This window comes from Pteronotus mesoamericanus, unplaced genomic scaffold (genome assembly GCF_021234165.1).
Source record: "Pteronotus mesoamericanus isolate MK-2021 breed Mesoamerican mustached bat unplaced genomic scaffold, CSHL_Meso_final contig_22, whole genome shotgun sequence".
Taxonomy (NCBI): domain Eukaryota; kingdom Metazoa; phylum Chordata; class Mammalia; order Chiroptera; family Mormoopidae; genus Pteronotus; species Pteronotus mesoamericanus.
The window spans coordinates 1,807,064-1,833,627 of NW_026555090.1; the positions used below are offsets into that span (position 1 = coordinate 1,807,064).

Sequence of the window (26,564 nt, forward strand, 5' to 3'; positions counted from 1 at the left end):
CACAAATATATCTAGTGCCCAGAATCTATAAAGAACTCCTGCAACTCAACAAAGACAGACAACCTAGTTGAAAAGTGGGCAAAACACTTCGACAGATAATTGTCCAAAGATATACAAATGGCCAAAAAGCACATAAAAAGATATTCCACATCAGTATCATTTGGAAAATGCAAGTCAAAACCACAATGAGATTTTACTTCACACACACTAAGTGGCCATAATTAAAAAAAAAAAAAAGTGTAGTATTGGTAAGAATGTGGAGAAATAGAACACTCTTTGGTGGAACTGTAAAACGGTAAGGCTGCTCTGGGAGGTCGTTTGGTGGTTAAACAGAATTACCGTATGGCCCACAACTCTACTCCTACATATATTCCCGAAAGAAATGGTAGCAGGTGTTCAAACACTTCTACGTGACTGTTTGTAGCGGTACTATTCACAGCAGCCAGAAGGTAACTAACACCCCGGATGTCCCTGTGAAGAAAGGACGGACAGAATGCAGTCCGTCCACATACTGGAATACCAGTCATGAGCAGGAATGAAGGACCAACATGCTTCTATGTGGATAAGCCTGGCAAACACTGTCACGTGAAAGATGCCAGGCACAGAAGGTGACATTCTGTATGACCCCATTTATATGAAATGTTCAGAATGGGTAAAACCAGAAAATGGACTGGCTGTTTCCCGGGCTGGCGGGAGTGTGGGGAGACGCAGGCCCGTGCCCCACACTCACTGACGAGGTGCTCCAGGAGCAACCCCCGGCGGCTGCCTGCACCTAGAAAAATCTCCCACCCTGCCATCCAGCCGGGGCAGAGCCAGCAGCCTAACTGAAGGGGGCGCGGCAGGAGTCCCAAGACCTCAGGAGAGTTCATCTGTTCGCCAGCTAGGGATGTGACCGGGCCGCTCCCACCCCACTTCTGCTTACCTCCTACAGCAGAAAAGAGAGCCAACATGGCTACATAGTAGTCACGAGGCGCTGGCAAAGGCAAGCAAGGCACGCGGCAGCCTTTGGCGGTGCAGAGGACGGGGCCTGCCGCGTCTTGTGCCAGCTGTCCTCTGCAGGAAATGCAGCGGGGCTGCGAAAAGCTGGGCTTCCCATCTGTCCCGCGGACAGGGAGGACAGGAGGGGACACTGTGAGGGCCAGCGGCTGGCAAGTGGTCCCTTGAGCACTGGCTAGTGTCTATACCCACTGCTCCTGCCACCTTTCACCAGACACCGCGCCACGTGCACCCGAAGGGTAAAAGTCTTTATTGAGGCACAGAAGCTGGGAGCGTCCTGGCCACAGCGGGCTCTGCATAAAGAGGAAGAAGCCTTCTTCTGTAGACACAAGTTTGGAACAAGAGCCATTTCCTTGCATCCCGCCCTCCTCTCTCGGGCTGTGTGTGGAGAAGTCCTTCCTGGCTGCCCTGAGCCTACACCACGACTGCTGGCCTTTGGAGGAGGCGGAGGAGCCCAAGGCCACAGCTGCGGGCGGAGCCACTCCAACCTAAGTGCCCTAGGCCCCCACTTCTCCACGGTGCTCATGGCAACCAGCCCTGCGGGCTCTCAGGAAGCGGCTTCTGTGCCTGCTCAGCAGTGGCCACGGTCACTCGCATCCCGGGCAGAGGGCCGCTGTCCAGGAGAGGAGGCATTCCTGAGAGGACGCCCTGGAGCCTGACCCCTCACCCCAGGCAGGCGCAGCCCCAGGCCCCCTGAACACAGCGCGTTCTTGAGACAGCGGGCGGGGGTCTGAGCACGTGGCCCTTCCTCTGCCGCCCTGCCCTCATCTGTTCTGAGGGCAGAAGGGACGCGTGTGTCCAGGCTGGTGGCAAAGGCTGCATTTCCGTGGTCTCTTGGCCGTGGACCCCGGGTCTGAGGAACTGGCCCGGGCTCTTTTGCTTCTGGACTCCAGTCCGTGGGTCTTCTCTCTGCCTCCCGGCCAGCGTGGAGCCCCCAAAGTCCCTGTGGGAAGAGGCGGGGGAAGTCCAAGTTCAGAAAGACACATGGCAGTGGAAGAAATACAGGTTAGTGTTGGGCAGAGGGTGTCCTCCCAACCTTTATGCGGTCACCCCCACCCCACAGGACAGGCCCCTCACTGTGTCACCACATGCTGTGTCACTACCTGAACCCTGTGCTGTTGAAGGCCTCGGCCCGCTCTCACTGTCCCGGTGAAGAGGGCCCTGTGTCACTCTGTACACACTTGTTAGTGAAGCAGAAACCACGCAAGAGGCTGGCCTGAGGCCGTGTGGTGTGGAAGGAGCAACGAATGGGCCTGTGACCAGCAACCTGCTTCCCACCTTCCACGCAAAGAAACCCGAGTTCCAGACCCTTCCATCCCTTACTCTTAGTGCTGACCGTCTGATCGTCCAGGACAGGTGCTCAGCGGGCCTGGTGGCGAGACGCCACTTCCTCTCTCTGGGGAGACGAGGGGCCTGCGCATGTCTGAACCACCGCCCACCTGCTCCCGGGGGGGAGGCCACCCCAGCACTGCCCGCCAGCCCTGCGCTCGCACCGAGCCCATACGGCTCTTCCTGTGCCTGCAGAGCTGAGAACATGTGTGTAAGAACCGCAGTCTGAGACTAAAGTCCTTTATAAAACAAGAATTGTAATAAAGGTAGGCAGGTGCCTCTCACTGAGGACACTGAGGCTGGAAGGCCAAGTCACGTGTTCAAGGTTAGACAGCCAGGCTTTGGAACCAGCTGTGTGACGAAGCTCCCAGTAGGCCTTTGGTCATTCTCAGGTGTTTAGTTAGGCTTCTGCTGTGTACCGGAAGTGGCCATTTCAAAGTGCCTTCTATAAATATTGTCTACCTTGATCCAATGTCCAGGTGCCAGGTCCAAGCTGTGCACATAACCTTGAGCAGGTTCCTAGACATCCCAAGGACTAGCTTCATGTGAATAAATGAGGCTGATGGTAACAATTCCCAAAGGTTTTCAAAGGCTGCAAGAGCACAGGGTTGTGGGATCAGGCCGACCTACTTTCAAATCTTGGGCTGCGTTGCTGTGTGACCCTGAGCAGTCACTCTGTGTGTTGCAGCCTCACCTTCCTCATTTGCAAAAATGCGATCACGCGCTTGGAAGGCGCCTGTCTTAGCGCTGCCCGCGCAGCACAGTGCCGGGCAAACAGCAAGCTACGAGGCTCACGGCAGCTACCCTTTCGTTTGGGACGAAGACGGTGCGGTTCACTACGAGCGTGAGAAGACGGAGGAGCAGGACGACCCAGCGGTCCTCATGCTCCCACCACCGCCTCTCCCCGCCTCCGCTCCCGCGGCCCTGGGTCCGAGGCAGGGCTCGGCACACCCGCCCCGCCCGCCCCGGAGCTGCTCCCTGCAGCGCCGCTGAGGCAAAGGGCAGGTCCTCACCTGGGGCCACGTTCTCGTCCACCCACTGGAAGAAGCCACACTGCTGCTCTCTTGGCTTGGCACACGTGTGGAACTGGCGGCCCTTGTTGGGCCCGTCCTTCTGCACAGTCCGTGTGACAGCAGCCTGACTACATAGGCAGGATGTGCCACCACCAGGGTTATCACCAGGGCCACCAAACCCACGTGGGTGGTTCCCTGAGCCAGCGGGGTGTCTTGCTGCAGAGGAAGGAGGCCCTCCTGCTTCTGGGTCGCTGCTGTTGGCCCACAGGAAGAAGCTGCAGCTGCCGCCCTGGCACTTATAGAACTGCCGGCCCTGGTTGGGACCCTCCTTCCGGACAGTGAGCAGCAGGGCCTCCTGGCCGCAGTTGCAGACCACGGAGTTGCTCTCACCAGCAGCAGCGGGCGGTGGTAGATTCTGGGCCAGAGCCCTCAAGGGCCTGCTTGGCCTGGCATCAGGAGGTGGGGGGTGGCTGCGCTGGCTGCTGTCTGTCCTGTTCGAGGACTGGCTAGCCTGCAGGTAGCCAGAGGGCTGGCTGGCTGGCGGGCCAGCTCTTGGCGGGGCCCGTAAAAACCTTAGGTCCAAGATCTCCCTCAGGGTTTCATCACATCCGCCGATGCAGCCTACGAATTCCAGGGGCATGGTTGGGGGAAGGCTACCGCGTTTAAACTTGAACTTCAACCTAACAGGGCCAAAAGGTGAAAAAAAAATTACTACCAGGTACAAGAGTCTTCTCCTGGGTCCAGAGGGCTGCACCTGCTCTAGGCTTCTCCTTGGCATCCCCGCGCCCTCGGAAGATCGCGAAACGCACCAGCCCGCCACCAGCCCCTCCAGTCCCCACAGTGCGCACAGTGGCAGGCAGGTGAACTCTGAGACCCCAGCTAGTCACCACACACAGAAGCCTCTGAGCCAGAGGTTCCCTGTGCCAGAGGTTCTCAAAGGGCGCTTCAGCGGTCTCTGGCGCATCCTGGGCCCTTTCCAGTTGAGGTTGAAAATATTTTGTAACAATGCTAAGAAGCTAAGTCTGTTGTGCTTATGTTCTTCCAAGTGTGTGCAGGAGAGTTTTCCAGAGTCTACAGCACGTGCAATAAACTCAGCACACTGGCTGGGGAAGCAGATAGGAGAATCCAGCTGTCTCCTATGAAGCCAGACATCAGTCTTGCCAAAATGGAAAACCATGAATTCTTATTATTTTTTTGCTTTGAAAAATAGGCATTTTAGCCTAAAAATGCGTTATTTATGTTAGTGTGCAATACATGTTATAAACAATTAATAAGCTAAACTTCAGAAGACGTTTCCCCCTTACTTACTATATGGAAATACTGATAAACGTAACCCACAGCAAAAGCCCTTGAAGATTTTTTTATTTTTACAAGCATAAGGAGCCCTATGACCAAAAGGTCTGAGGACTCTGGGCTTTGGGGAAGGGCCTGGAATGGCCCTTTATACCCGCATGCTCTAGCGATCTAGCAGGGGAGGGCAGGGAAACGGCGCCTTCGCCACCCTCCCTCCCGAGACAGCCCAGGAACCACCCGCGAGGCTGGCTTCACACCTGCAAAGGCTTCCAGGGGCAAGCAGGCCTGCTGACCTGGCTGCTGTGGGGCACAGGGATCCCAGCCTCTGAGTGTCCGTCCCCACCCACGCTCTGTCCTGGCGCTGACTCAGGCGCCCAGCTCACCTGTAAACAGGGTGTGGCTGACACACGGGGCACACACTCCCATCCCTGCTGGCCTCCAGCACAGAGTCGGGGAACCACACGACGGACCGACATTCTGGGAAGCCCGTGCAGCCGAGGTAGAACCTGGGGGCATGGGGGCCAGGGTTAGGCAGGAGCCACCAGACCACAGGGAACGGGGAGATGGCAGGGAGCTTTTCTTCAGCTGACTAAAGACGTGCATTTGCCTGGAGAACACTTAAATGGAGACAGTCCCTGGTAATAAAATAACTTAGAAATACTAACCTGCATTTATTTCCCACCTCCCTAAAAGAACGAAACTGCTGCAGCTGACTCTGCTGTCCCCTGAGAAGCGGCCAGCCCGGGCCACAGCCCCACCAAGGGCCGAGGGCTCTGCTCCGGCTCTGGGCCCAGGGCTCTCGCCCCACCCCCGCCCCTTCCTCACGACAGGCGCCAGCTTCCACCGGAGCGCAGTGCGCGCTGGCCTGGGGCGGCGTGGCCACCTGCCCCGGGATGCGACTGAGGAGAGTCGGGGAGTTAGGTCGGGAACCCGATCAGTCTGATGAAAGAGCTCTTACTCTTAGCACCTGTACCACGTCTTTTTTGGCCACTTTTCAAGCCTTCCAGTCATGAAACTCCAGGGCTGAACTAGCCAACATGCACACAATTTACAATGTCTTTGCACGTGCCTGGGTATGACACACCAACAAATCCAAAACCCCAATTATTCAAAAAGCAAATGCAAAACCCCAGAAATGAAAATTATCAGATTAAGCCTGGAGTGGTCAATCTCGCAAGTCCCCTGACCTGTGTCACTCAAGGACTTGGAAAACTCAGAACTCACACAAAAGCAAGTACTCTTTCCCTTTATATTCCAATGATTACTAATCCACTTACCTACTGGTGGCAAAGGAAAAAAACCATCAATAGCATTTATTAAGCGCTTACATATGGCCATCAGGCACTGGGCTAAGCCTACAGTGACACCGGCTTATACATCTGTGGGCAACACACCCCTGCCACCGGCTGCCAGGCCTGGATCCCAGCCTCTGGTGCCTGAGAGCCAGGGAGACCGCCCGCTCAGCCGGCAGCGCGGAGGCGAGCAGTGCTGCAGCCAGAGGCGCCGGCAGAATGGCGAAGGGCTGTGGTGGCTGGCGTTCGCACTCGGCCCTTCCCGCTCCCCGGGACTGCCCGCCATAGGCGAGCCCCCTCAGCCTAAGCCTTGGGCATCGATCCTCAGAAAGCTGGAGTCAAAACGCCTGCCCTGTGGGGTAGTTACAGGGTCGAGTAAGACAGTATCTGTGGAGCACCTTGCATCACACCAGCCACAGGGAAGGCATGTGATAAAAGATGGCTGCCACCATGTCTGCCACTCCTGCCATGAACCTCCCCTGGCACTAGGGTGTTGGCGTGGACAGCAAGGCCAGGCCGGGCAGCCTAATCTTGGGGTGACCTGCCCACTTTAAAGGAATGCACTGGAAATGAAGAGGGACTGAAGCTGTTCAGACCCAATTCAGGGCCAAAACCAGGAGAAGCGCATCAATGTTGCTGAGTATCTCTAACATATTGGGCTCTGTGCTAGACGCTTTCCACTGCATTCTCACCCTTCCCCTGACTTTGTGAGGTGGACCAGACATCACTGACCTGAGTTTATGGGAGAGAAAATCGAGGCTCAGAATAGTTAAGTAACCTGCTTTAGGGCTTGTAACCCTAAAGCTTGTAAGAACCCAGACGCCCTGGGGCTGAAGCTCATGCCTCTCCCTGATTCTCTACCCACGGGATGAGGTCAGCGCTATTATCCATGGAGGGCACAGGCACTGCCACCACTCAGCCCCCGCCCACTCTGAGCCCCACAGCACTGCACGCCGGCTCCCCGCCAGCCACCGCTCTACCTCCAGCACCGCGCCTGCAGGCTGGCGGGGGCAGGCTGCCTTTAGGTGACGGCACTAATGAAATGGCGGGGCCTAGACCGAGCCCGGGGGGCGGGGGGAGGGGTGCAAAGCTGGGCACTGACCCGCCACTCTTCTTGGTCTTGAGGACCATGTCCTTGCCGCACTGCGGACACTTCCTGACAGGTTCTGGCGTAACCGGGTAGATGGCTTCTTGCTGGGCCACCTCTGCCCCTTCCCCAAAGTACTGGGACAAAGCCTCGTCCAATCTGAAAAAAACAGCAAAGCATGTGCAAATGTCCTTATGTGCATACAATGTGTAGGTGACCTGGGGAAGCAGGTGGCTGGTCCCCCAGGTCCGATGCAAAGGACGGAGGCCGACAGAGCTGCGCTGGCTGAGCAGCCCGGCTCCTGTGACTGCTGGCGGCTCCCGGCGGACCCAGCGGCAGGGCAGGCACTTCCGCCTCGTCAGTGCCTCACACCCGATGTAGCTGCACAGGGTCCGTGCACACACTCCGGAGGGGCCCGTCTGGGTGTAAGTTTGAACTAGCTCATGCATTTTTCAAAACTGGCATGGGGTAGGAAACATTTCTAACAAAATGTACACATGCTGCTGGCTAAATGGCCATTCTAAACACTCCAGAGAACAAACGGGTCACACACAGCACTTGGATTTACTGATACATGATTGTGCTTATTAAAATCAAGAGAATGGCATTTCTAAAGCCAACAGCCCAGAATAACTGGACCAGGTCTTTCCATGACTGTTTCTGTACTGACAGAGCTCTGTGGAAAGGAACAAACAAAGCCCAGGGGGAAGCCTGAAGGGGAGGAGCTGGGTGACAAGGCCATTGGTTAAGGTACCTGGCTGGGGTGGGGGTGGGGGACATCTAACAACCTGGAGGGCAGGGTCAGGAGAGCACCTGGTTTTTGCTGAATCACCTCAAGAACTCGCACTTCTCAGGGAAACGTCTGGGCCAAGGCCACAGACTGACCACCCACGTGATCGGGGCGGGGCTGCACACTCACTTCTTAGCTTTAGCCACGGCTTCAATGAAGACCTGCTTGTATTTCTGGACTTGCTGCCTTAGAACCACAAACTTATCCTTCTTCCCCTCACAGATGAGCTTCAAGTCGGCTTCCAGCTCAGCCCGGAGGTCAGGCTTGGACATCTCGTAGCCCATGGCGTCATACCCTGCGGGGGAAGGGCAGTGTTCTGTGCCACCCACAAAACACGACTTAGGAGCTTTGGGGGCGCGGCCTCCCCCGACTACTCACTGCAAGCTCCACCCTCCTTACCTTCCACAAGTCCCATGCCCAGGTGCCCAGGGAGAAATCTCTTGTCCGGGGTGAGCCCGACGTACATCCGGGCTTTGATCGTCTCGATGTGCTCCGCGTGCGTAGCATCAGTGCCTGAAAGCCATCCAGGTTACCCAGGTTAATCCGGACCCCCTTCCCCTGCCTGGGTTTCCTGTTCTTGGTAAGATACTTCTGTTCCCATCTGGCTCATACAGAAACCACAATAGCCACCTCATCGCTCCCTCACATATGCTAACTCACTAAAGCTATCAACGCCAGCTTTGAAGTTCTAAGTCTTTCTCCTCAACTCCATGTGTCAGAGCTACAGCCAGAGCCTACATCAACCCATCTACACCATTACACCCTCAGTCTCCTGGTTTCTGATCTCTTCCTCTACCACCCACCCCATTCTTCATACTGTGGCCAAAGGGACCTTTTAAAACATAGCTCTGCCATCAGGGAAATGCAAACCAAACCCACAAAGAAACATCACCTCACGCACACTTGGATCAGTGTAACGAAAAGCACAGACACCAGCAAGTGCTGGCGAGGACATGAAGAAACCGGGACCCTCACACAGGGCTGGAGGGATGTAACACGGTGCAGCCGCCAGGAACACTTCGCGGGTTCCTCAAAAGGCTGAGTAGAGTCACCACGTGACCCAGCAATTCAGCTCCTAGGCTGTACACTCCAGAGAGCCAAAAAAATGTCTGCACAAGAACATGTACATAAATGTCCACTGCAGCATGCGTAAGAGCCACAAAACGGAAACCTAGAAGTCCAGCCACTGAAAAAATGCAGAAAAGTATCTAGTAATAAAAAGGAACCAAGTGCTGATACATGCTCAACATGGATGAACCTTGAAAACATCCAAGTGAAAGAAGCAAGTTACCAAAGGCCACATCCTGCTTAATTCCCTTTATAGGAAACGTCTAAAAGAGGCAAAACTATCGAGTCAGAAAGATCAGTGGTTGCCTAGGGCTGGGGAAATGGGAGAGAAGGGGAAATGGGGAGTGACTGGGTATGGAGTTTCCTTCTGAGGTAATGAAAAAGTCCGATTTGCAGTGACTGCTGCATAATTTTGTCTGGAAAAAATGCAGCCATGGTTAATACAATGAGATCGGTTTGCGCGACACTGACGTCACCCGGCAGCCAGGGAGAGTGGACTGGAACGCGCATGCGTGAACAATGACTTCACTGTGTTAGTCAGTGAGTGCAGCAGATGCTGTTCAGTGAGCATGTGCACTGTGTGGCTGTCACATTCCAAATGACTGAGCGAGCAGAACGACGAATCTGCATCCCATTTTGTGTTCAGCTTGAACTTCACAGAAACTGTTCAGATGATTCAGAAGGCTCTGGGGACGATGCAATGAGTGCAGCACAAACACAAGTGTGGCGCAAATGCTTCAAAATGGTCAAAAACCCACTGAAAGCAACCCACATTCTGGGAGGCCTGCAACAAGCAGAACACCTGGGGCTGTAACGTGCACAGGCTGCAGTCAACAAAGACTGGAGACTGACAGAGCAAGAACTAGGAGCTGACCTGGGGATTCCAGAAACTATGTGTCCGAGATTTTGATGCAGGATCTTGGCACGAAACCTGTTGTATCAAAATTTGTTCCGCGGCTTCTGATACCAGAGCAGAAGGAACATTGTGCTGTGGCTGCTAACGACCTGATCCAAGCCACTACCAATGAACCAGATTTCCGCAGGAAGGTTACAACTAGAGATAAATCGTGGGCCTACAGCTATGATTCGGAAACAAAGGCCCAGTCGTCCCAATGGAAGTCGCCTGGTTCTCCACATGCGAAGAAAGCGCAGCAAAGTCACAGCAGGATCAAGACCATGTGAACTGGGATCAAGACCATTTGATTGGGAAGGTGTCCATCACAAGTGCACCCCTCCAGGCCACTTAACAAGGAGTAACTACCTCAATGTTCCTCGTCGGCTGAGACACCGCCGCAGCCACAGGCAGCTGGTGACCGACAGCCTCATCATGACAACACACCTGCTCATGCATCACAACTCATGCAGAGCTTTTTGGGAAAACATCAAATCACCCAGGGGACTCGGCCCACTACAGCCCAGATTTGGTTCCCTGCAACTTCTGGCTTTTCCCAAGACTAAAATCACCTTTGAAAGGGAAGAGATTTCAGACCATCGATGAACTTCAGGAAAAGATGATGGGGCAGCAGACCAGGATTCCAACAAAATATTTTGCAGTGTTTTGACCAGTGGAACAGATGCTGGGAAATCTGCATGAGGTCCCAAGATGCCTACTTTGAAGGGGACTGATGTGTTATTGGCCTACGTACAATGTTTCTTGTGTCTTCTTCAGTAAACATCTATGTCATACTACGTCGCAGGATACTTTCTGGACAGGCCTTGTATACTAAGCACTGAATTAAATCACTGAATTATATGTGAGAATTATGTCCTAATAAAGCTATTAACATTTTAAAAAAACAGATCTATGTCGATTCTTTCCTTAGAAATCTTTGATGGCTCTGTGCTGATCAAGCTCTTTGCTTGGCTCAACACGGTTCAGATCGCCTCTCTGGCCTCATTTCTGGGACCCCCGACCGGAGCACAGGCTTTCCTGTCTGCGTCCTTGCTGCATTGCCAGGCTTGCCTTTGTTCATCGGGAATTCTCACTGTGAGGTTTTAAGGTCCCTGCAGAACACATCACGTGGCATCTGATGTGTTGGTCTGGTCAGCTTCTCCTGCGAGACGAGCCTTGAAGGGAAGGACAAGGCCGCACTCCTCATTGTGTACCCAGGGCCTAGGACTTACATTCCCTGCCCAAAGCTTTTATTTATTTATTTTTAGAGAGAGGGAAAAGGAGGCAGAGAGGCTGAGAAACACTGATGTGTAAGAGAAACATCGATCAGTTGCCTCTCACATGCCCGTAGTTGGGAACCTGACCCGTAACCCAGGCCTGTGCCTTGACCTGGAATCAACCCACCGGCAACCTTCTGGCCGGCGGGATGATGCTCAGCCCACTGAGCCACCCCAGTCAGGGCGGGCCTCGCGTTTTTAAAGAATAAATCAAATTTTACCTAAATGTATGGGCCCTGGATAGTCCAGTGCAGGCCAGTGGACTCCAGTGGCACGTCTTCCTGAGCCACAGAGCTACCAAACTCACAGAGCGGCAGCTGCACCCCAGAGGCAACGGCTTGCTTTCCTGGCGCGCCCAGGAGCTCACCCCGCCTTCCCGTCCCTCTCCGGTGTGCGCTGGCCCTTCGGGGGAGGCTCCCAGAGACGGGCCTCCTCAGAGCGGTGGAGGCAACGGATCAGGGCCGTGGGCAGGCTACAGGACTTAGTGGAAAGAACCATTCTGGCCTAGCTTTTATTTTTAAACCTGTTTTCTCTTTTTTAAAAAGGTATTTTTTATTTTTCAATTATAGTTGCTGTACGATATTACATTAGTTTCAGGTGTACTACCCAGTGATTAAACACTTATGTAACTCATGAAACGAGCATCCTGATAAATCTAGCACCCACCTGCCATCATATAAACCTACTTTCTGATTCCTAATTATGGGAAAGGCTTTACCAAAACCCTAAGTGTGTGGCCCTCCCACGGCTAACAGCAGGCTGGCAGCCTGAGGCCTCCTGGGTCCCGGCACGTAGCGAGGGGAGGGAAGCCCACTGTGCGTGCTAGGCGGTGACAGCTAGCGGAGGGGCTGCCGCTCAACTCTACCCCGTCCATGTGAGAGCGGAGGCTTTGGCTGCCAGACCTCCTGATAATCCAAAAGGCGGAAGGGACAGGTTTTTACATGGAATTTCCTAAGTTTTACATGTTGGTACTTTATACAAACAAACAAACATACAAATCCCAACATGGGCCAAAAATACTGAGGCTGTGGGTGGCCCCTGCTCCCAGCTGAGACCTACCAGTTATGGCAAATGTCTCTTCCCAGCATCCCTCATTTTATTGCCCCTTACAGATACTGTGTTTATAGCAGCACTGAGACAAGACCCTCCATCAGTAAAAACATGGTAGCTCTCCAGAGTCTCAGATGATGGTTAGCATTTTTTAGCAATAAAGCATTCTAAAATTAAAGTATAGCCCTGGCTGATGTGGCTCAGTGGACTGAGCACCAGCCTGAGAACCAAAAGGTCACCAGTTCAATTCCCAGTCAGGGCATATGCCTGGGTTGCAGGCCAGGCCCTCAGGTGGGGATGTGAGAGAGGCAACTGATAGATGTCTTTCACATATCGATGTTTCTCCCTCTTTTTCTCCCTCTGTTCCTGTCTCTAAAAGTAAAATCTTAAAAAAACTACATCCATTTTTTTTTTAGGACATAATGTTACCGCACACTTAACAGACTACAGTACAGTGTAAACCTGACTTTCACATGTGCTCGTGTGACTCCCTTCGCGACGGTGGTCTGGAACCAAACCCCCAGTAGCTCTGAGGTGCCTACTTACAGATGGTGCAGAGCACTGACTGCAGAGTTATTTGGACCTGTTTTAATAACTCACACACTTTGTGACCTTAGGTTAAGTTCTTAACTTCTCCAAGCCTCACTTCGGCTATAAAGCAGGGTCCAGAATTCACACCCACATGAGAGTCACCGTGCTCCAGAGCCGCTGGTTACCAGGACAATGAGCTACTGACCAATGCCGTGCTTTTCCATGAGGGCAATGAGGTCAGCTTCGGTGAGCAGCTGAGGGGGGCTGGTCTCCCCGTCCACCATCTGCACGGTGCTGGGCTGGAAGCGGGAGCCTCTCTCATAGACAGGGAGGGTCTAGAGAGAGCAGCAGACGCAGGGAGTCAAATTGCTTTTGCCACTCGTGCAAAAGACAACTTGCAGCTCATACAACACACCCTGCCCTCGGGTCGTCCCTTCCTCTCTGAGGCCCGGGGGCGGGGGAGACACAGATTCCGACCTCTGACTGAACTTGTGATTTATCACCTTGTCACTCCAGCGATCATATGGGTACACATCCAGATAGTTTCGAGCCAGAATCATGAGACCATGGGCCACAAAGCGCTCCTGAGCAATGTCAATCTCCACAGTAGTCTCCTGCCCCTGGGCATCCTGGGAGCAGCAAGCTAGGAAATGGCGAACGATGAACTCGTACAGTCGCTGTTCATCTCCCTGTGAAGAAAAGCAAGCCTGCAACTCCTGCAGAATAACAGCGCTCAAGGGTCTCAGCATCACTGGTAGTTTCACCCGGTCCAGGCCGCCTTTCAGGCCAAAGTCCTTGCAGAACAAGGCGCACCACTGCCGGAGCGCCGGCACTGACACGGCACTGACACGTCGTGCCAGGCAAACTGCGCCGCGCGCTTCTGGGCCCAGGCTGGTGAGCTGCACAGCTCTCGTCGGGTACAGATAAGCAAGGGACTCGTGTTGCCCTCCAGACTGGGGAGAGATTCTTTTTATTTAGTTATTTTTTAATTTTTTACAATCCTTACCCAAGGATATATTCATTGATTTTATAGATAGAAAAACGGTGCGGGGGGGGGGGGCGGTGGAGGGAGACATTGGTATGTCCTGTATGTGCCCCAACTGGGGATCAAACCCACATCCTAGGTGTGTGCCCTGACCAGGGATCAAACCTGTAACGTTTTGGTCTACAGGACCCCACTCCAACCAACTGAACCACTGGGCCAGGGCTGAGAAGTGATTCTTTTGACATAAACCCAACCTAAACAGAAAACAAGGTGAAAACATAAGAAGTTAACAAGATACCGTTGTACATAAGAGATATACAGTAAATACTCATCCAGCTGCCTTAGACCAACTTCATGAACACCGGGGTCATGGCGACTTTCCGTCAATTCAGTAATCAAGCAGTTGGTGAGACTCAATCTACCAAAAGCCCATAAGACATTCACACTCATATCCATTACTTCTCTAAGAATGTGAAAGATCCACACTAATATTCATGTATACAAATTTTAGTATATTGCATATCAAAAAGGAAACAATTCTTCAAAAACAGATTTGGCAAAATCAATTAAGGTACATCTATATAATCCTTAAATGTACTTTAAAGCATTTTGTGACACACTTTGCCTCCTTGCAGAAATAAAAGGACAACAAATTTAAAAATAAAAAATAACCAGAAATGTCAGAATACTGAACTCTACAGAAGTCCAACAACCAAGGAGCTAAAGAAGAAACATTCATCCAAACGGGTAGGAGGCGTAGAGAGGGTGTGTGGCAAGGTGGCGGCTGGAGGACGAGGTGGTCCCTCACTTGCGTGGGATAAACCAGGAGGAACAGCTAGGGAGTGAGACAGACAGTGCAGTCCAGGGTCCCAGTGCCGGGAGACAAAGCCTCAAAACTTCTGGCTGTAAAAATGTGTGGGGGTTGCGGCAGCGGGAGAAACTCCCAGCCTCACAGGAGAGTCCATTGGAGAGGCCCATGGGGTCCTAGAATGCACACAAACTCACCCACCTGGAAATCAGCACCAGAAGGGTACAATTTGCTTGTGTGTAGAGGGGGAAGTGACTGAACGCTGGACAAGAGCTGAACAAGCAGCATTGTTCCCTCTCAGGCCCCTCCCCCACACAGCATCAGGAGGCAGTGAGCTGGGTTGCCCCGCCCTGGTGAACACCTAAGGCTCCACCCCTTCTAACGTAACAGGCTCACTAAGACAAGGAAATATGGCCCCAATGAAAGGACAGACCAAAGCTCCAAAAATAAAACTAAGCGATGAACAGATAGCCAACCTAGCAGGTGCACAGTTCAAAACACTGGTAACCTGGAAGCTCACTTAATTGATTGAGTATGGTCATAAAATGGAAGAAAAAGTGAAGGCTATGCAAAGTGAAATAAAGAAAAATATACAGGGAACCAACAGTGAAGGGAAGGAAACCAGGACTCAAATCAACAATTTGGAGAAGGAAGAGATAAACATTCAACCAGAACAGAATGAAGAAACAAGAATTTAAAAAAATTGAGAGGCTTAGGAGACCCTAGGACAACTTTAAACGTTCCAACACCCGCATCATAGTGGTGCCAGAAGGAGCAGAGGAAGAGCAAGAAATTGAAAACTTACTTGAAAAAAAAATGGAGAACTTCCCCAATCTGGCCAAAAAAAGAGACTTCCAGGAGATCCTGGAAGCTCAGAGAGTCCCAAAGAACTTGGATCCAAGGAAGCACACACCAGGGCACATCTTAATTACATTCCTCAAGATAAAAGATAAGGAGAGAATCTTAAAAGCAGCAAGAGAAGGGGAGACAGTTACTTACAAAGGAGTTCCCATAAGACTATCAGCTGATTTCTCAGAAGAAACCTTACAGGCAAGAAGGGGCTGGAAAGAAGTATTCAAGTCATGAAAGGCAAGGATCTACATCCAAGATTCCTCTATCCAGGAAAGCCATCACTTGGAATGGAAGAGAAGATAAAGTGCTTCCCAGATAAGGTCAAGTTCAAGAAGTTCATCCTCACCAAGCCCTTATTATATGAAATGTGAAAGGGACTTATCTAAGAAAAAGAAGACCAAAAACTATGAACAGTAAAATGACAACAAACTTACAACTATCAACAACTGAACCTAGAAACAAACAACAAAAAATATGCAAACAACTAGAACAGGAACAGAATCACAGAAATGGAGATCAGAGGGGACAGGGATGGGGGAGAATGGGGGAAAAGGCACAGGGAATAAGCAGCATAAATAGTAGGTACAAAATAGACAGGGGGAGGTTAAAAACAGTATAGGGAATGGAGAAGCCAAAGGACTCATATGTACGACGCATGGACATGAACTAAGGTTGGGGGGGATCCTCGGTGGGGAGGGGACAGGGAGGGTGGGAACGGGGGGAGGGGGGTACAAGGCAGAGGGGAATAAAGGGGAGGGAAAAATGGGACAACTGTAACAGCATAATCAATAAAATATATATTTCTATATTATATATTTTTTAAAAAGAAGTGTTTCAGCATATGGGAAAACAGAATGAAAAATGTAGTCTATGAAACTAAGATTATAATTTTAATGTAAGAATATTATATATATATGCATAGAAAAAAGGTGGTTCTCAGTAGGAGGCCAAATTAAATGCAATTTTCTTTACAATCATTTTCTGAATTGTCAAAAATGAACATGCATTACCTTTAAAATCAGAAAGAATTTTGTTACTAAAAGGGGGTGAGGAAATGCTAAGTGGGAGGGTGCCGCTGTGACCAGGGCGTGACAGAGGACAGGGCGGCAGAGGTGCTGGGAAGGCGGTGGAGACCGTCTTCGGGGGGTGAGCAGGGCCCTTCCCGCTGACGAGGGGACGACAGGGCCGGGCGGCTCTGCGAGCGGGTGGGGCGAAGGGACCCTCGGACAGCGGAGGGGGCTGTGAGTGGGGGCCGGGGTGGGGCTGGCTGGAGAGCAGCACCCACCATGGGGTCTCCCGGGGACCCAGGCAGAGCTGTGACCTAGAATTGTGGCAGTGACAGCCCTTTTCAGAAGCGGAGCAGTTACCTGAAAATCACTGCGCGCCTGCAATGAGAGCCCGCAGAGCATGCTCCACCCCCGCGCCACCCCCGCGCCTCCCTCGAGGCTGCAGTCAGCGCAGCGCCGCGCTAGGGAAGCCCACCTGCAAGCTGCTGGCATATTTCGTGGGGTGGATGGGCGGGTGAGCTTGGTCAGACTTGTTCCCGTTGCGTGGGGTGGGGCCACCCCGCTCTAGGATGCTCTGGGCAAAGGACCCCCAGCGCGGGTCCGGGGTCTGCTGCTCCACCAGTGCTGTCAGGTTTAAGTCTTTGGGGAAAATGTTTGTTTCCGTTCGGGGATAGCTGATGTACCTAAAACGAAGGCAAACAAGCAGAGCAAGAAAGTGGTCCGTAAACAACTGGGTTAGATTGAAAACACCTTGCGACACCTGCAATCATCCATCTGATCCAGCCAAGTCAAAGGCAGGCGACCTCAGTTACCTGCGCTGAGCCAAGTTCCGAGATGCTCCCCCGCGCCCACTGCCACGAGGTGCGCAGCAGCAGGCTCCCTGCGAGGGTCCGCAGAGAAGCCAAAGGACAAACGACAGATGGCACGGCATAGGGCACACTCGCCACAGCTCAGCCAGCGGCTGTGTGGCTGGGGCGCGTCCCTGGCCCTCTCTAGTGACAGTCTGACAAGAGCCACCATGTGGCCCTGACTGCAACAGCGTTGTGCTTCTGCCAGCTTTATTATTTATTTATTTTGTTTGTTTTGAGACAGAGGAGAAGGGGGAGAAAACGAGGAAGAGAAACATCGACAGGTTGCCTCTCACACGCCCCCAACTGGGGATCTGGACTGCAACCCAGGAAGGTGCCCTGAGCAGGAACTGGACTGGTGACCTTTCTGTTTGCAGGCTGGCGCTCGGCCCGCTGAGCCACGCCAGCAGGGCTCTACTACTTCTCTGCAAGTACAGAAACCACAGTGCCTCCCAGCAAACTATAACGGGGACCGTATATGCAATTAAAAACTTTGTTAGCCACCTAAACATTATTGAGATTGTTTGCATTCTTTTTTTCATACACATCTTCAAAACCCAGTATTCATTTCACACTTAAGCACATCCCAATTCAGACAACCCAGACTTCAAGCACTCAACAGTCAGCTGGAGCCTGCGGCTGCCGCACCGGCCTGTGAGGACCCCACTGTCGCTGGGTGGCGCTGGGCTGCTCAGGACCCTGGAGGCAGCACAGACGTACAACAGGCGAACAGCTCCCAAAGGTGCTACTGGCCACCTGCCCGGGCCCCGGGGGGAGTTGCTGAGGGACGGAGGCTAGGATCTGGATTTACTCTACAGGCCCTTGTTTTAGAAAAGATTGTGAAATGACTTTTCCATGATCAGAAAAGAGAAATCAGTGTCAAAATTCGTGTACTTCAGAGCTTAAGTAACATCTAGACAGTTTGTGTTTCCCCATCAGCACCATTTCTAAACTATTTCACGCATCAAATTCTGTTTCCCCATGTGGAATATTTACCCTTGAGTGTAGAGCTTTTCGGCAATCCTCATGGTTTCTTTAGCATTTATTCTCAACTTTCGAGAAGCCAGCTTCTCAAGCTCCTGTTAAATGTATCAACAGGCACATGAAGGTGTCGTGAGTGAGTCAGAGGGCACGACACAGCCACGCAACTCACCTCCAGCCCGCCCAGCCCCCGGCTCCCCTGCTGCTGCCTGTCACGCAGAGGGAGAGGGCTGCGGAGGGAGGGCCCTGGGCCCGCCAGGCAGGGCCAGACCCTGCTGCAGCGCCTCTCAGACCCCGGTGTGCAGAAGCAAGCCTCGCCTGAGGCAAGCAGGTTCCCGGGCCCTGAGCGCTCGGGACTCTGACAGGAGGGCAGGGAAAGTCTGCGTTTTACCACGCATCTGACGCACCGACACTAACCCAGGCAGTCTGAGAACCACCCTTTGGGGTGCCGTCAAGAGACCCAGTAAATCCCCCTGAATGTTCAATGCCATCCTTCCAGGCCTCCTGGGAGATAATCACCTGTCCTTTCTACTTGGTGACGTCCCAACGATTGGCTACGTGTCAAAGCATATTCAGCCAGTGAGGAATAAACACTCCTAGGCCTACTACGTGAGATCAACCCCTAACCCCCCCGTTATCCCCCAGTGAGCGCGCGCACACAGTGTCGCGTCTGAGACAGAGGCTGCATTGCCCACTAGTCCTGCATGTTTCTGTCTCCCGTGCTGCGCATTCAGCCTCCAGCGTTAGCCTCGGCAGGAGTCGCACTCTGAGTTTTCCTGCAAAGTGCTGCCGAGGAAGGGGCACCGAACGCACTTTACAGAGCCTGTGCCCCATGGGGTGGCTCTTCTCAGGGTCAAAAAGTTTGAGAAGTCCTATTCCAGGATCGGCTCCTAAGGCAGGTATTTCAATGTTTACACAGATTGTGTAGAAATATTAAAAGAAAAATACCTGGCCGCAAAATACAAACTATTCCAATTTCAACTCCATAAAAAATAAGTACATGAGAAAAACAGGAAGAGAAGACATCAAGGTTTCATCAGTGATTATACAAGAATGGGGTGATGAGTGATTTCTCTTCCTCTTTTTTGCTTCTCAAACCCCACGTACAGCAGTTGTACTGCACTAATAACTTAATTTTTAAAAAGGCACCGAGGCCTAGCAGGACCATGGTTTGGAGTTTGTTTTTTCCAGGTGCTTTCCTGTGCGGCCCTTTGAGGAGCGATGTCACTGGGCCGTTGTCTGCACCAGAACCCTGGTCCAAAAACAGGAAGTTGGGGCTGGCGTGATCCCTCCAGAACATACCACAGTGTCCAAAGCTTGAGGCCTCCACTTGCTCTTTGCCTTAGAACTGACCTCCACCACGGTTGCCGTGGGATCCTAGAAAGCCAAGAAAAGCAGAGGTCCTTCTAACGGGCTGCGGTATCTCTTCCAGCTTCCCGGCTCCAGCCCCTCCTCCTCGGGGTCGCAGTCGCCTTCCGCAGAGGCCCCTGCGCCGTCCTGGGCAAGCCTCCACTAACGCTGGCCTGCAGCGCACCGTGTGGCGGACACCGGCGCCCCTTCCCACTCAAGCCAGGACTCCAAGGGGCGATCTCCTAAGCCTCCTCTGGAGCCTGCGAAATACCACAGCCTGTGCATCACCTGAGTAGTTTCCTATCTCACGCGCAGAGTGTTACTTCTTCTTTTTAATTCTTAATAATACAGAGTTAGAAATAGGAGAAATTACATAGTACAACCTGAAGAACTCTAATCTTAAGACCAACTTCACACTTTTAAGAGACTTCAAATAAAGCACTCAGCTTAAGTGATTTGTTGATGAGAATATTTGTATATCAAAATCCCAATTTCTCTTTCCAAATAGACTGGGAGCAAGTGCTCTTGAGGAGCTCCAGGTAGCCCACCTGCTTTTTTTGGCACCGTATCCCAGTAAAGCACGGAACAGGGCAGGCCTTTTCTACTGAACAGATAAAGGGCGGGTGGCTGAGCGGCTTTCAGGGCCCAGGGTGAAGCAGCGGGCACACAGGGAGACCCCGGGGGGCGGCGCGGCCTGGGGAGCTGGAGTCAGACGCGCTGAGGGTCCGTCCGTGCTCAGCCCGTCACCAGCTCCCATGTGTCTGAGCAGTCCCTTCACTGGGTCCAGCTTCCTCACCTGTAACATGGGGAGGGCGACCGCACCTGCACAGGCACTACCAGGACTAAAGAGAACTCCATGTAAACATACGGTGTGCCCGGCACAGAGTAGGGGCTCAACCGTCATCTCCCTCCGTAGCAAATCAATACTAAACCTTCCCATGTGCTACAGCCGAGAAGCACAGCTGACTCATGCAACCTAGGGAGCTCCGAGTTTTACTCAGGCACCACTGTGGGCGGCCGCTGGGCTGATACAGGTAGTCACGTGCCGACAGGAAGCAGCATCGCAAAGGGGACCATCGGTCTGAGGGATCCAACTGGGCTACTGGCTGGCCTTGGCCTGAGTGGGTCGTGGCCTTTTGCATGTGACGCTCTCTTTACTGACACACGCTTTCCCAAGGTCCTCCTGTTGCTGCCTCCTGCCAATCACTCTGGCCTTCACTCAAATGTCCACCCTGACATGTCTTTCATGACCACTGTGCCTAGAACAGTCCCCTTCCTGTTCCCCCAGTCATTTGTCGTTGTATAGAATTAACTTGTTCATTCGTTTGTAACTTCCATCTCTTCAGACTGCATTTGACCAATGACAGAGAGACCTCCTTCCAGCCCCAGGAGTCTATGACCTAGGCTGGTCTGCCTGATCCCGTTTTTTTAAATTAATTGATTTTGAGGGCGGGGCTGGGGGGGAGAGAAAACACCAACTCATCGTCCCCCCTATCCATGCACTCACTGGCTGCTTCCTGTATGCGCTGTGACTGGGGATCAGAGCTGCCACTCTGGCCTATTGGACAGCGGATCCTTATTAATTGCTAACGACAGTATTCTGTTTCAGGGAAAAATTTCACCTATGTATTTCCTAGAATTTTGATTTTACTTAAAAGTTCCGCAGATCCTTTTCTTCCCTATTTTTTAGTGCTGTTTTCATGGGGTCCTACTCTTCACTGGTCCCCAAAAAGCGATCTCCTGAGATGCAGACTGAGAAAGCGACAGCTCCGTGGCAGAACGGGACAGGCCCACTCCCACCCGCACAGAGAGTGGCCCAGGAAACTGCAGGCCAGCCGCCCGGGTCAGCAAGGCTTCGAACGTCTCCCACCTCCATGCACAGATGGTAGAGGACGAGACATGCCGTGTGGTTGAAGAGGCGGTGCCTTTTCCAGCTGAATTCCACGGTGCCCTCTCTGTGGTCATGAGTCACTGTTGGGGAAACACAAACAGGAAGGCTGTGCCACAGAGCCACGTGACACGACTGATCGCAACAGGGGCGCCACAGCAACAGTCAAAGGGATAGGAAACAGAGGTCCCTGGGAGACCCGAAGCGGGTCCTGAGCACTGAAATGGGGTGCGGCAGAGGGCGCCCCTGCCGGCCCGCGGTCCGGTGGTCACGCCGGGGCCCTGAGGCTCTGCGTGGCGAGTGGGAACACAGGCCCCCTCCCAGCTCCCACTGCCCCTCCCACCCTGTGGGAGTACGAGGAGGCCATCAGGAAGTAACTGTGGGACCAGCCTCGGGGGCCCGGCCAGCTCCTTGGTCAAGAAGTGGCCCAACAGCCCTGGCTGGCGTGGCTCAGTGGACTGAGTGCCGGCCTGTGGGACTGGAAGGTCGCCGGTTCGATCCTGATTCAGGGCACGTGCCTGGGTGGTGGGCCAGGTCCCCAGCTGGGGGCACATGAGAGGCAACCCGATCGATGCATCTCTCCCACATCAATGTTTCTCTCCCTCTCTTTCTCCCTCCCTCCCCTCTTTCTAAAAATAAATAAATAAAATCTTAAAAAACAAAAACAAAAAAACCAGCCAAACAGAAACCGTTCTCAGACACGAGCCTGGACTACAAACAAGTGCAGAGAAACAGCCAAGTTTTGGTCTCACACAGCTTGCTTGTGAGCAGGAGCACGCCCCGGCCCCCCCGCCCCCCACAGCCAGCTTGCTTTGCTCTCTGCCCTCCATCCAGCCGTGTACTGGCAAAGGCTGGGTGGCTGTCCAACCGCATGGGTCGGCTCCACCAGGGCGCTCCAGTCCTCAGAAACGCTGTCTGTCGCAGCCAGTCCTCCAGACTGACAGTATGCTGAGGCTCTCTTCGCACAAGAGGTTCCATGTCACAAACAACTCCCCCAGCCCTACCTTTGATTCTGTGGAAGACTTCTGGCACAAAAGCCTGAATGGCTTTGAACCGCTCCACCACGAACCCCAGTGTTGGGAACTGGCAGCTGCCGTAACTGATCAGCTGCTCTGCCAATACCTCGGGAAAGATCTTCTGAAGCCTCAAAGTCTGGAACCTAGTGAAGGCAGCTCCTGGAAAGTGAGGAAGGATGGGAAACACAAGAAAATGACCAACCAGGGCCAGCTGCATATGTTTACATTCCAACCCCACTCTGAGTTCCACAACCCAACGCCCGGTGGCCACGCGGGCCCGCAGAGGCGCCCGCCCGGCTCCTCACCGATCCTGAGGTCCAGCTCCTGCCTCACGTCCACGGCGTCGCTCACCCTCTGGTCGGGCTCGGTCAGGTTCTCACAGGCCATCCTGATGGCTCGGGGGGTGATCTCAGAGAAACGGGCTCTCAGCACCTGCAGAGTGGGCTTCACTGCGGAACAGAGACTCACTGAGGTCAAAGTCAGGTCACATCGCCCCTCATCGTCAAGGGCTCACTTTTCTTAAACAACTTTGAATGAAAGGTAAACAGTTCAAGAAGCCGCAAGGTAGCTAACTTTACTGATTAGGCTAAGTGAACGATAGCCTCTCTTAGAGGTAAACTTCAATACGACTGCCAAGCTGAGTGCTGTCGGAGAAAAAAGTGCACTGAACTTAGCGATCAACTAAAATTCACTGGGTGAGCCTGTCAAGACTTTAATCTCTCTTGCTCTCTTAGATCTTTTGGGAAAAGAAAAATGTTAATTTAAAGGTCCTATGGGGGAATTTCATGTCCTGTCATGGAAGTAACAGAGGACATATGCACTGTCCCTGAAAGGTAATGTATTCAAATCGCAAGAGTCTATAGCTTCAAAATTAAGAACGCTTGGGGCAAACGGCAACACCCCCAGCCTTTGAAGCCCAAGGATGGCCTGCTCGTCCCTTCCTCTAAGGTATCTGAAATCGTTAACTCTGTGAGCGTCATTGCAGTTCACTTCAACAATTATTTATTAACGTTTAGGAGGTAAAATTAACATATGAGAATGCCCTGGCTGGGTAGCTCAGTTGGTTAGAACGGAGTCCCAGTGCGCCAGCGTAGTGGGTTTGATCCCTGATCAGGGCACAGATGGACAAGAGGCAATTAATGAGTACATAAATGGGTGGAACAATAAATCAATGCTTCTCTCTCTCAAGTCAATAAATAAAAATTCAAAAATAAATTAATACAGACTTAAAAAATTGAACCTTGCACACCTAAAAATTACGTCATTAACAATAAACTTAATTTAAAAAACAGAACAAGAAAGTAAAAACAAAGAAAGAAATGAAATATTCTACTTTTTTAAAAATCCTTGCCCTGACTGTTGTGACTCAGTGGATTAAGGGCCAGCCTACGAATCAAGGGGTCGCTAGTTCGATTCCCAGTCAGGGCACCTGCCTGGGTTGTAGGCCAGGCCCCCAGTAGGGGGCGTATGAGGGGCAACCCCACATTGATGTTTCTCTCCCTCTCTCCCTCCCTTCCCCTCTCTAAAAAAAAAATTAAAATCTTAAAAAAAAAAACCAAAAACCTCACCTAAGGATACATTTACTGATTTGATAGAAAGAGAGAGAGAGAAGAAGAAACATTGATTGGTTGCCTCCTGTAAGCATCCTGACGGGATCAAGCCCACAACCTGGGCACGTGCCCTGACTGGGAATTGAACCCATGACCTTTCAGTGCACAGGACAATACTCGAACCAACAGAGCCACACCAGCCAGGGCCAAACGAAATATTCCAGTATTAATCTTCATACTTTACATATGGAGTTTACATTCTTTTGTAAATATTCAATACATAATTTTAAAAAATAGAATGTAAGTCCGTGTTCTGAAGGAGCCGGCCCCCTCCTGGAGCTAACAGGATAAGCTCCGAGCTTCAGGATGTGTGCCATTTGCGGCGCGTTCAGTCCTCACACTGCTCTAGAAGCTGCAGCAGACTGGCGCGACTTTCCAGACGAGGAGGCAGAAGCGCCCAGGGGGTCAGAGACTCGCTCGGACACACAGCCCGTGAGAATGGCAGGAGGATTCAGGAGAAGAGCGTACGGGGAGGGACTCAGGCACAGCCCCTCGCCCGTGCATGCGGGGGATCATCTATTTATGCGTTCCAAGGCACAGAAACTTCGAAGTGGCATCGCTTACCAGCCTTGCATACGTGGATAATCTCAAACCCGATATTTTCACCTTCTCTGTCACAGTCAGTCCAGATCACCAGGGCCTGACACTGCCGAGTCTCTCGTTCCAGAGTTTTCTGAAGTTCCGGACGGGAAACGCGCAGTGAGAGCCCAGCCCACAGAGCAATTACTTTGCATCCCTACACTAAACAGATCTGACTGAACATTCATGGTGTTCTTGAAATATGCCAACTCAGTGAGAAAAAGAAACCAGAGGAAACTATTCTTACCAGTTCGAGGGATGGTGAAGCAACTAGTGCAATCCTCCAGCTTAGAATCACAGACCCATTCATGAGCTTCAAAAAGACTGAGGGTCGAATGTAACTATACCAGCACGGAGAGACCTAAAACTCAGCTCTAACACACACATATAACTTTTGTGGGTCTGGTTATGTTCTAGTTAAAAAAAAAATAAACCTCTCATTGAGTTCCATGGTTTCCCAAGGTTTCCAATAACCACTGAACTAACTACAGGTGCTCTGGCTGCGTGAAAACTCCCAAATGACCATTGGAATTACTGTGTGGTCTTTCTATTCCAGCTAGAGATGGGGTGGCAGCTAGAATTAGTAATTTAACAATACTTATTCTTAGAGTTGAAATAACTCCAACTCATAAAAAGGCTTACCTCAGTCCCTTGGCCACTTGGTTTAAATGGCCTCATTTATAAAATGAGTGGTAATGATTTTTAAGTCATGGTACTTAGTTTGGGGAAAATCTTATCTCTAAATTTCAATGCATTCAAAATCCAGAAGTCACTCAGTTCAATTATTCTGTGGTCGTTCAACTCCAAGGCCACATAGCTTCCAAAAGAGCCTACCTTGATGTCTACAAAGTTCTCTGGACAATACTTTTCAATTTCTGCTTCGAAGAGGACAAGGGGATTGCAGCTCTGCCTAGAGAAGTGAAAACACAAAAAGCGCAAATGGAAGGCCCTCTGCTTAAACGAGGAGCATCAGCTCCAGTGCCCTCACACGTGCGTCCCTCACAGGGACAGTCCCACGGGAAAATGCCAGAGCATTAAAAGCAAGACTCTGACCCTCTGAGCTGCTAAGAAGAAATTCTAGTGCCCTTTCATACATATCTGCAACAGGATACATGTAATCCAATGACTGCATGAAAAAGTTCTGGCTGTTCTGGGGGACACAAATAAAAGTAGCTGTTTATTATAAACCTATGGTAAAAATTCACACTAAGTCAGTTAATCCTAGGTCATTGCTATGGTCTCTATAGTTTGCCCACCCCCCGACCCCCAAGTTCATATGCTCAAATCCTAACACCATGTGCTGGTGTAGAAGGCGGGGCCTTTGGAAGGTGATTAGGTCATGGGGGTGGAGGCTTGCGAGTGGGACTAGTGTGATAAAAGAAACCTCACAAAGCTCCCTAGACCTCCCACCAAGTAAGGACACAGGGAGGGCCCGCACTCTGCCCCCAGAAGCCCTCACCCGACCGCGCTGGCACTCGGATCTCCTACTTCCAGCCTCCGGAACTGGGAGAAGTAAAGTCGTTGTTCACAAACCAACCAGTCTGTGGGATTTCATTAGAGCAGCCTGAACTGACTCGGAGAGTCATCACAGTATTGTAAGTTACACAGCAAGGCCAATCTGCCTCAGAATTCCTGCAGTATTTTACACCTTACTGCAACAATCTGAAAGTTGTACTGACCATTTGCGAAACTGCATCTGGAAATCATGAGCCAGCAGATGTCCAGAAACCGAAGTCATTATCATGGTAACATTCTAAATGATAACAAAATTTGAGTTAGTCTTTTAGCAACTATATTTTGCCAAATCATTCAAATAAGAGGGAGAAACTTCTACTAAAGAAAAAAAGGAGTTGCAGGGCAAGGGGAAGGAATGAACAGGTGGTACACAGAGGATTTTTAGGGCAGTGAAAGTACTTTGTATATTAAAATGATGGATATGTTTACACATACATTTGTCCAAACCCACAAACATTACAATATGGAATGAACCTCAATGTCAACTATGGACTCCGGGTGATAATG

The 26,564-nt window shown here is 51.7% G+C and overlaps 1 protein-coding gene across 1 annotated transcript in view; it reads right to left on the minus strand.

Moving 5' to 3' along the window:
* Nucleotides 1–1,119: 1,119 nt before the first annotated feature.
* Nucleotides 1,120–26,564, minus strand: part of TOP3A (DNA topoisomerase III alpha) — a 35,890-nt gene continuing 10,445 nt past the window's right edge. The window contains exons 3-19 of the mRNA XM_054571144.1: nt 26,222–26,295; nt 25,377–25,452; nt 24,528–24,636; nt 22,659–22,802; nt 22,342–22,512; nt 21,320–21,420; nt 19,402–19,476; nt 18,115–18,197; nt 16,746–16,953; nt 13,122–13,307; nt 12,824–12,953; nt 8,200–8,313; nt 7,930–8,095; nt 7,026–7,169; nt 5,015–5,137; nt 3,339–4,018; nt 1,120–1,939 (exon numbers count right to left, since the gene is read on the minus strand). Of these exons, the coding sequence (XP_054427119.1) occupies nt 1,761–1,939; nt 3,339–4,018; nt 5,015–5,137; nt 7,026–7,169; nt 7,930–8,095; nt 8,200–8,313; nt 12,824–12,953; nt 13,122–13,307; nt 16,746–16,953; nt 18,115–18,197; nt 19,402–19,476; nt 21,320–21,420; nt 22,342–22,512; nt 22,659–22,802; nt 24,528–24,636; nt 25,377–25,452; nt 26,222–26,295 (2,763 nt within the window). The 3' untranslated portion in view covers nt 1,120–1,760. The remainder of the gene's footprint in view (nt 1,940–3,338; nt 4,019–5,014; nt 5,138–7,025; nt 7,170–7,929; nt 8,096–8,199; nt 8,314–12,823; nt 12,954–13,121; nt 13,308–16,745; nt 16,954–18,114; nt 18,198–19,401; nt 19,477–21,319; nt 21,421–22,341; nt 22,513–22,658; nt 22,803–24,527; nt 24,637–25,376; nt 25,453–26,221; nt 26,296–26,564) is intronic.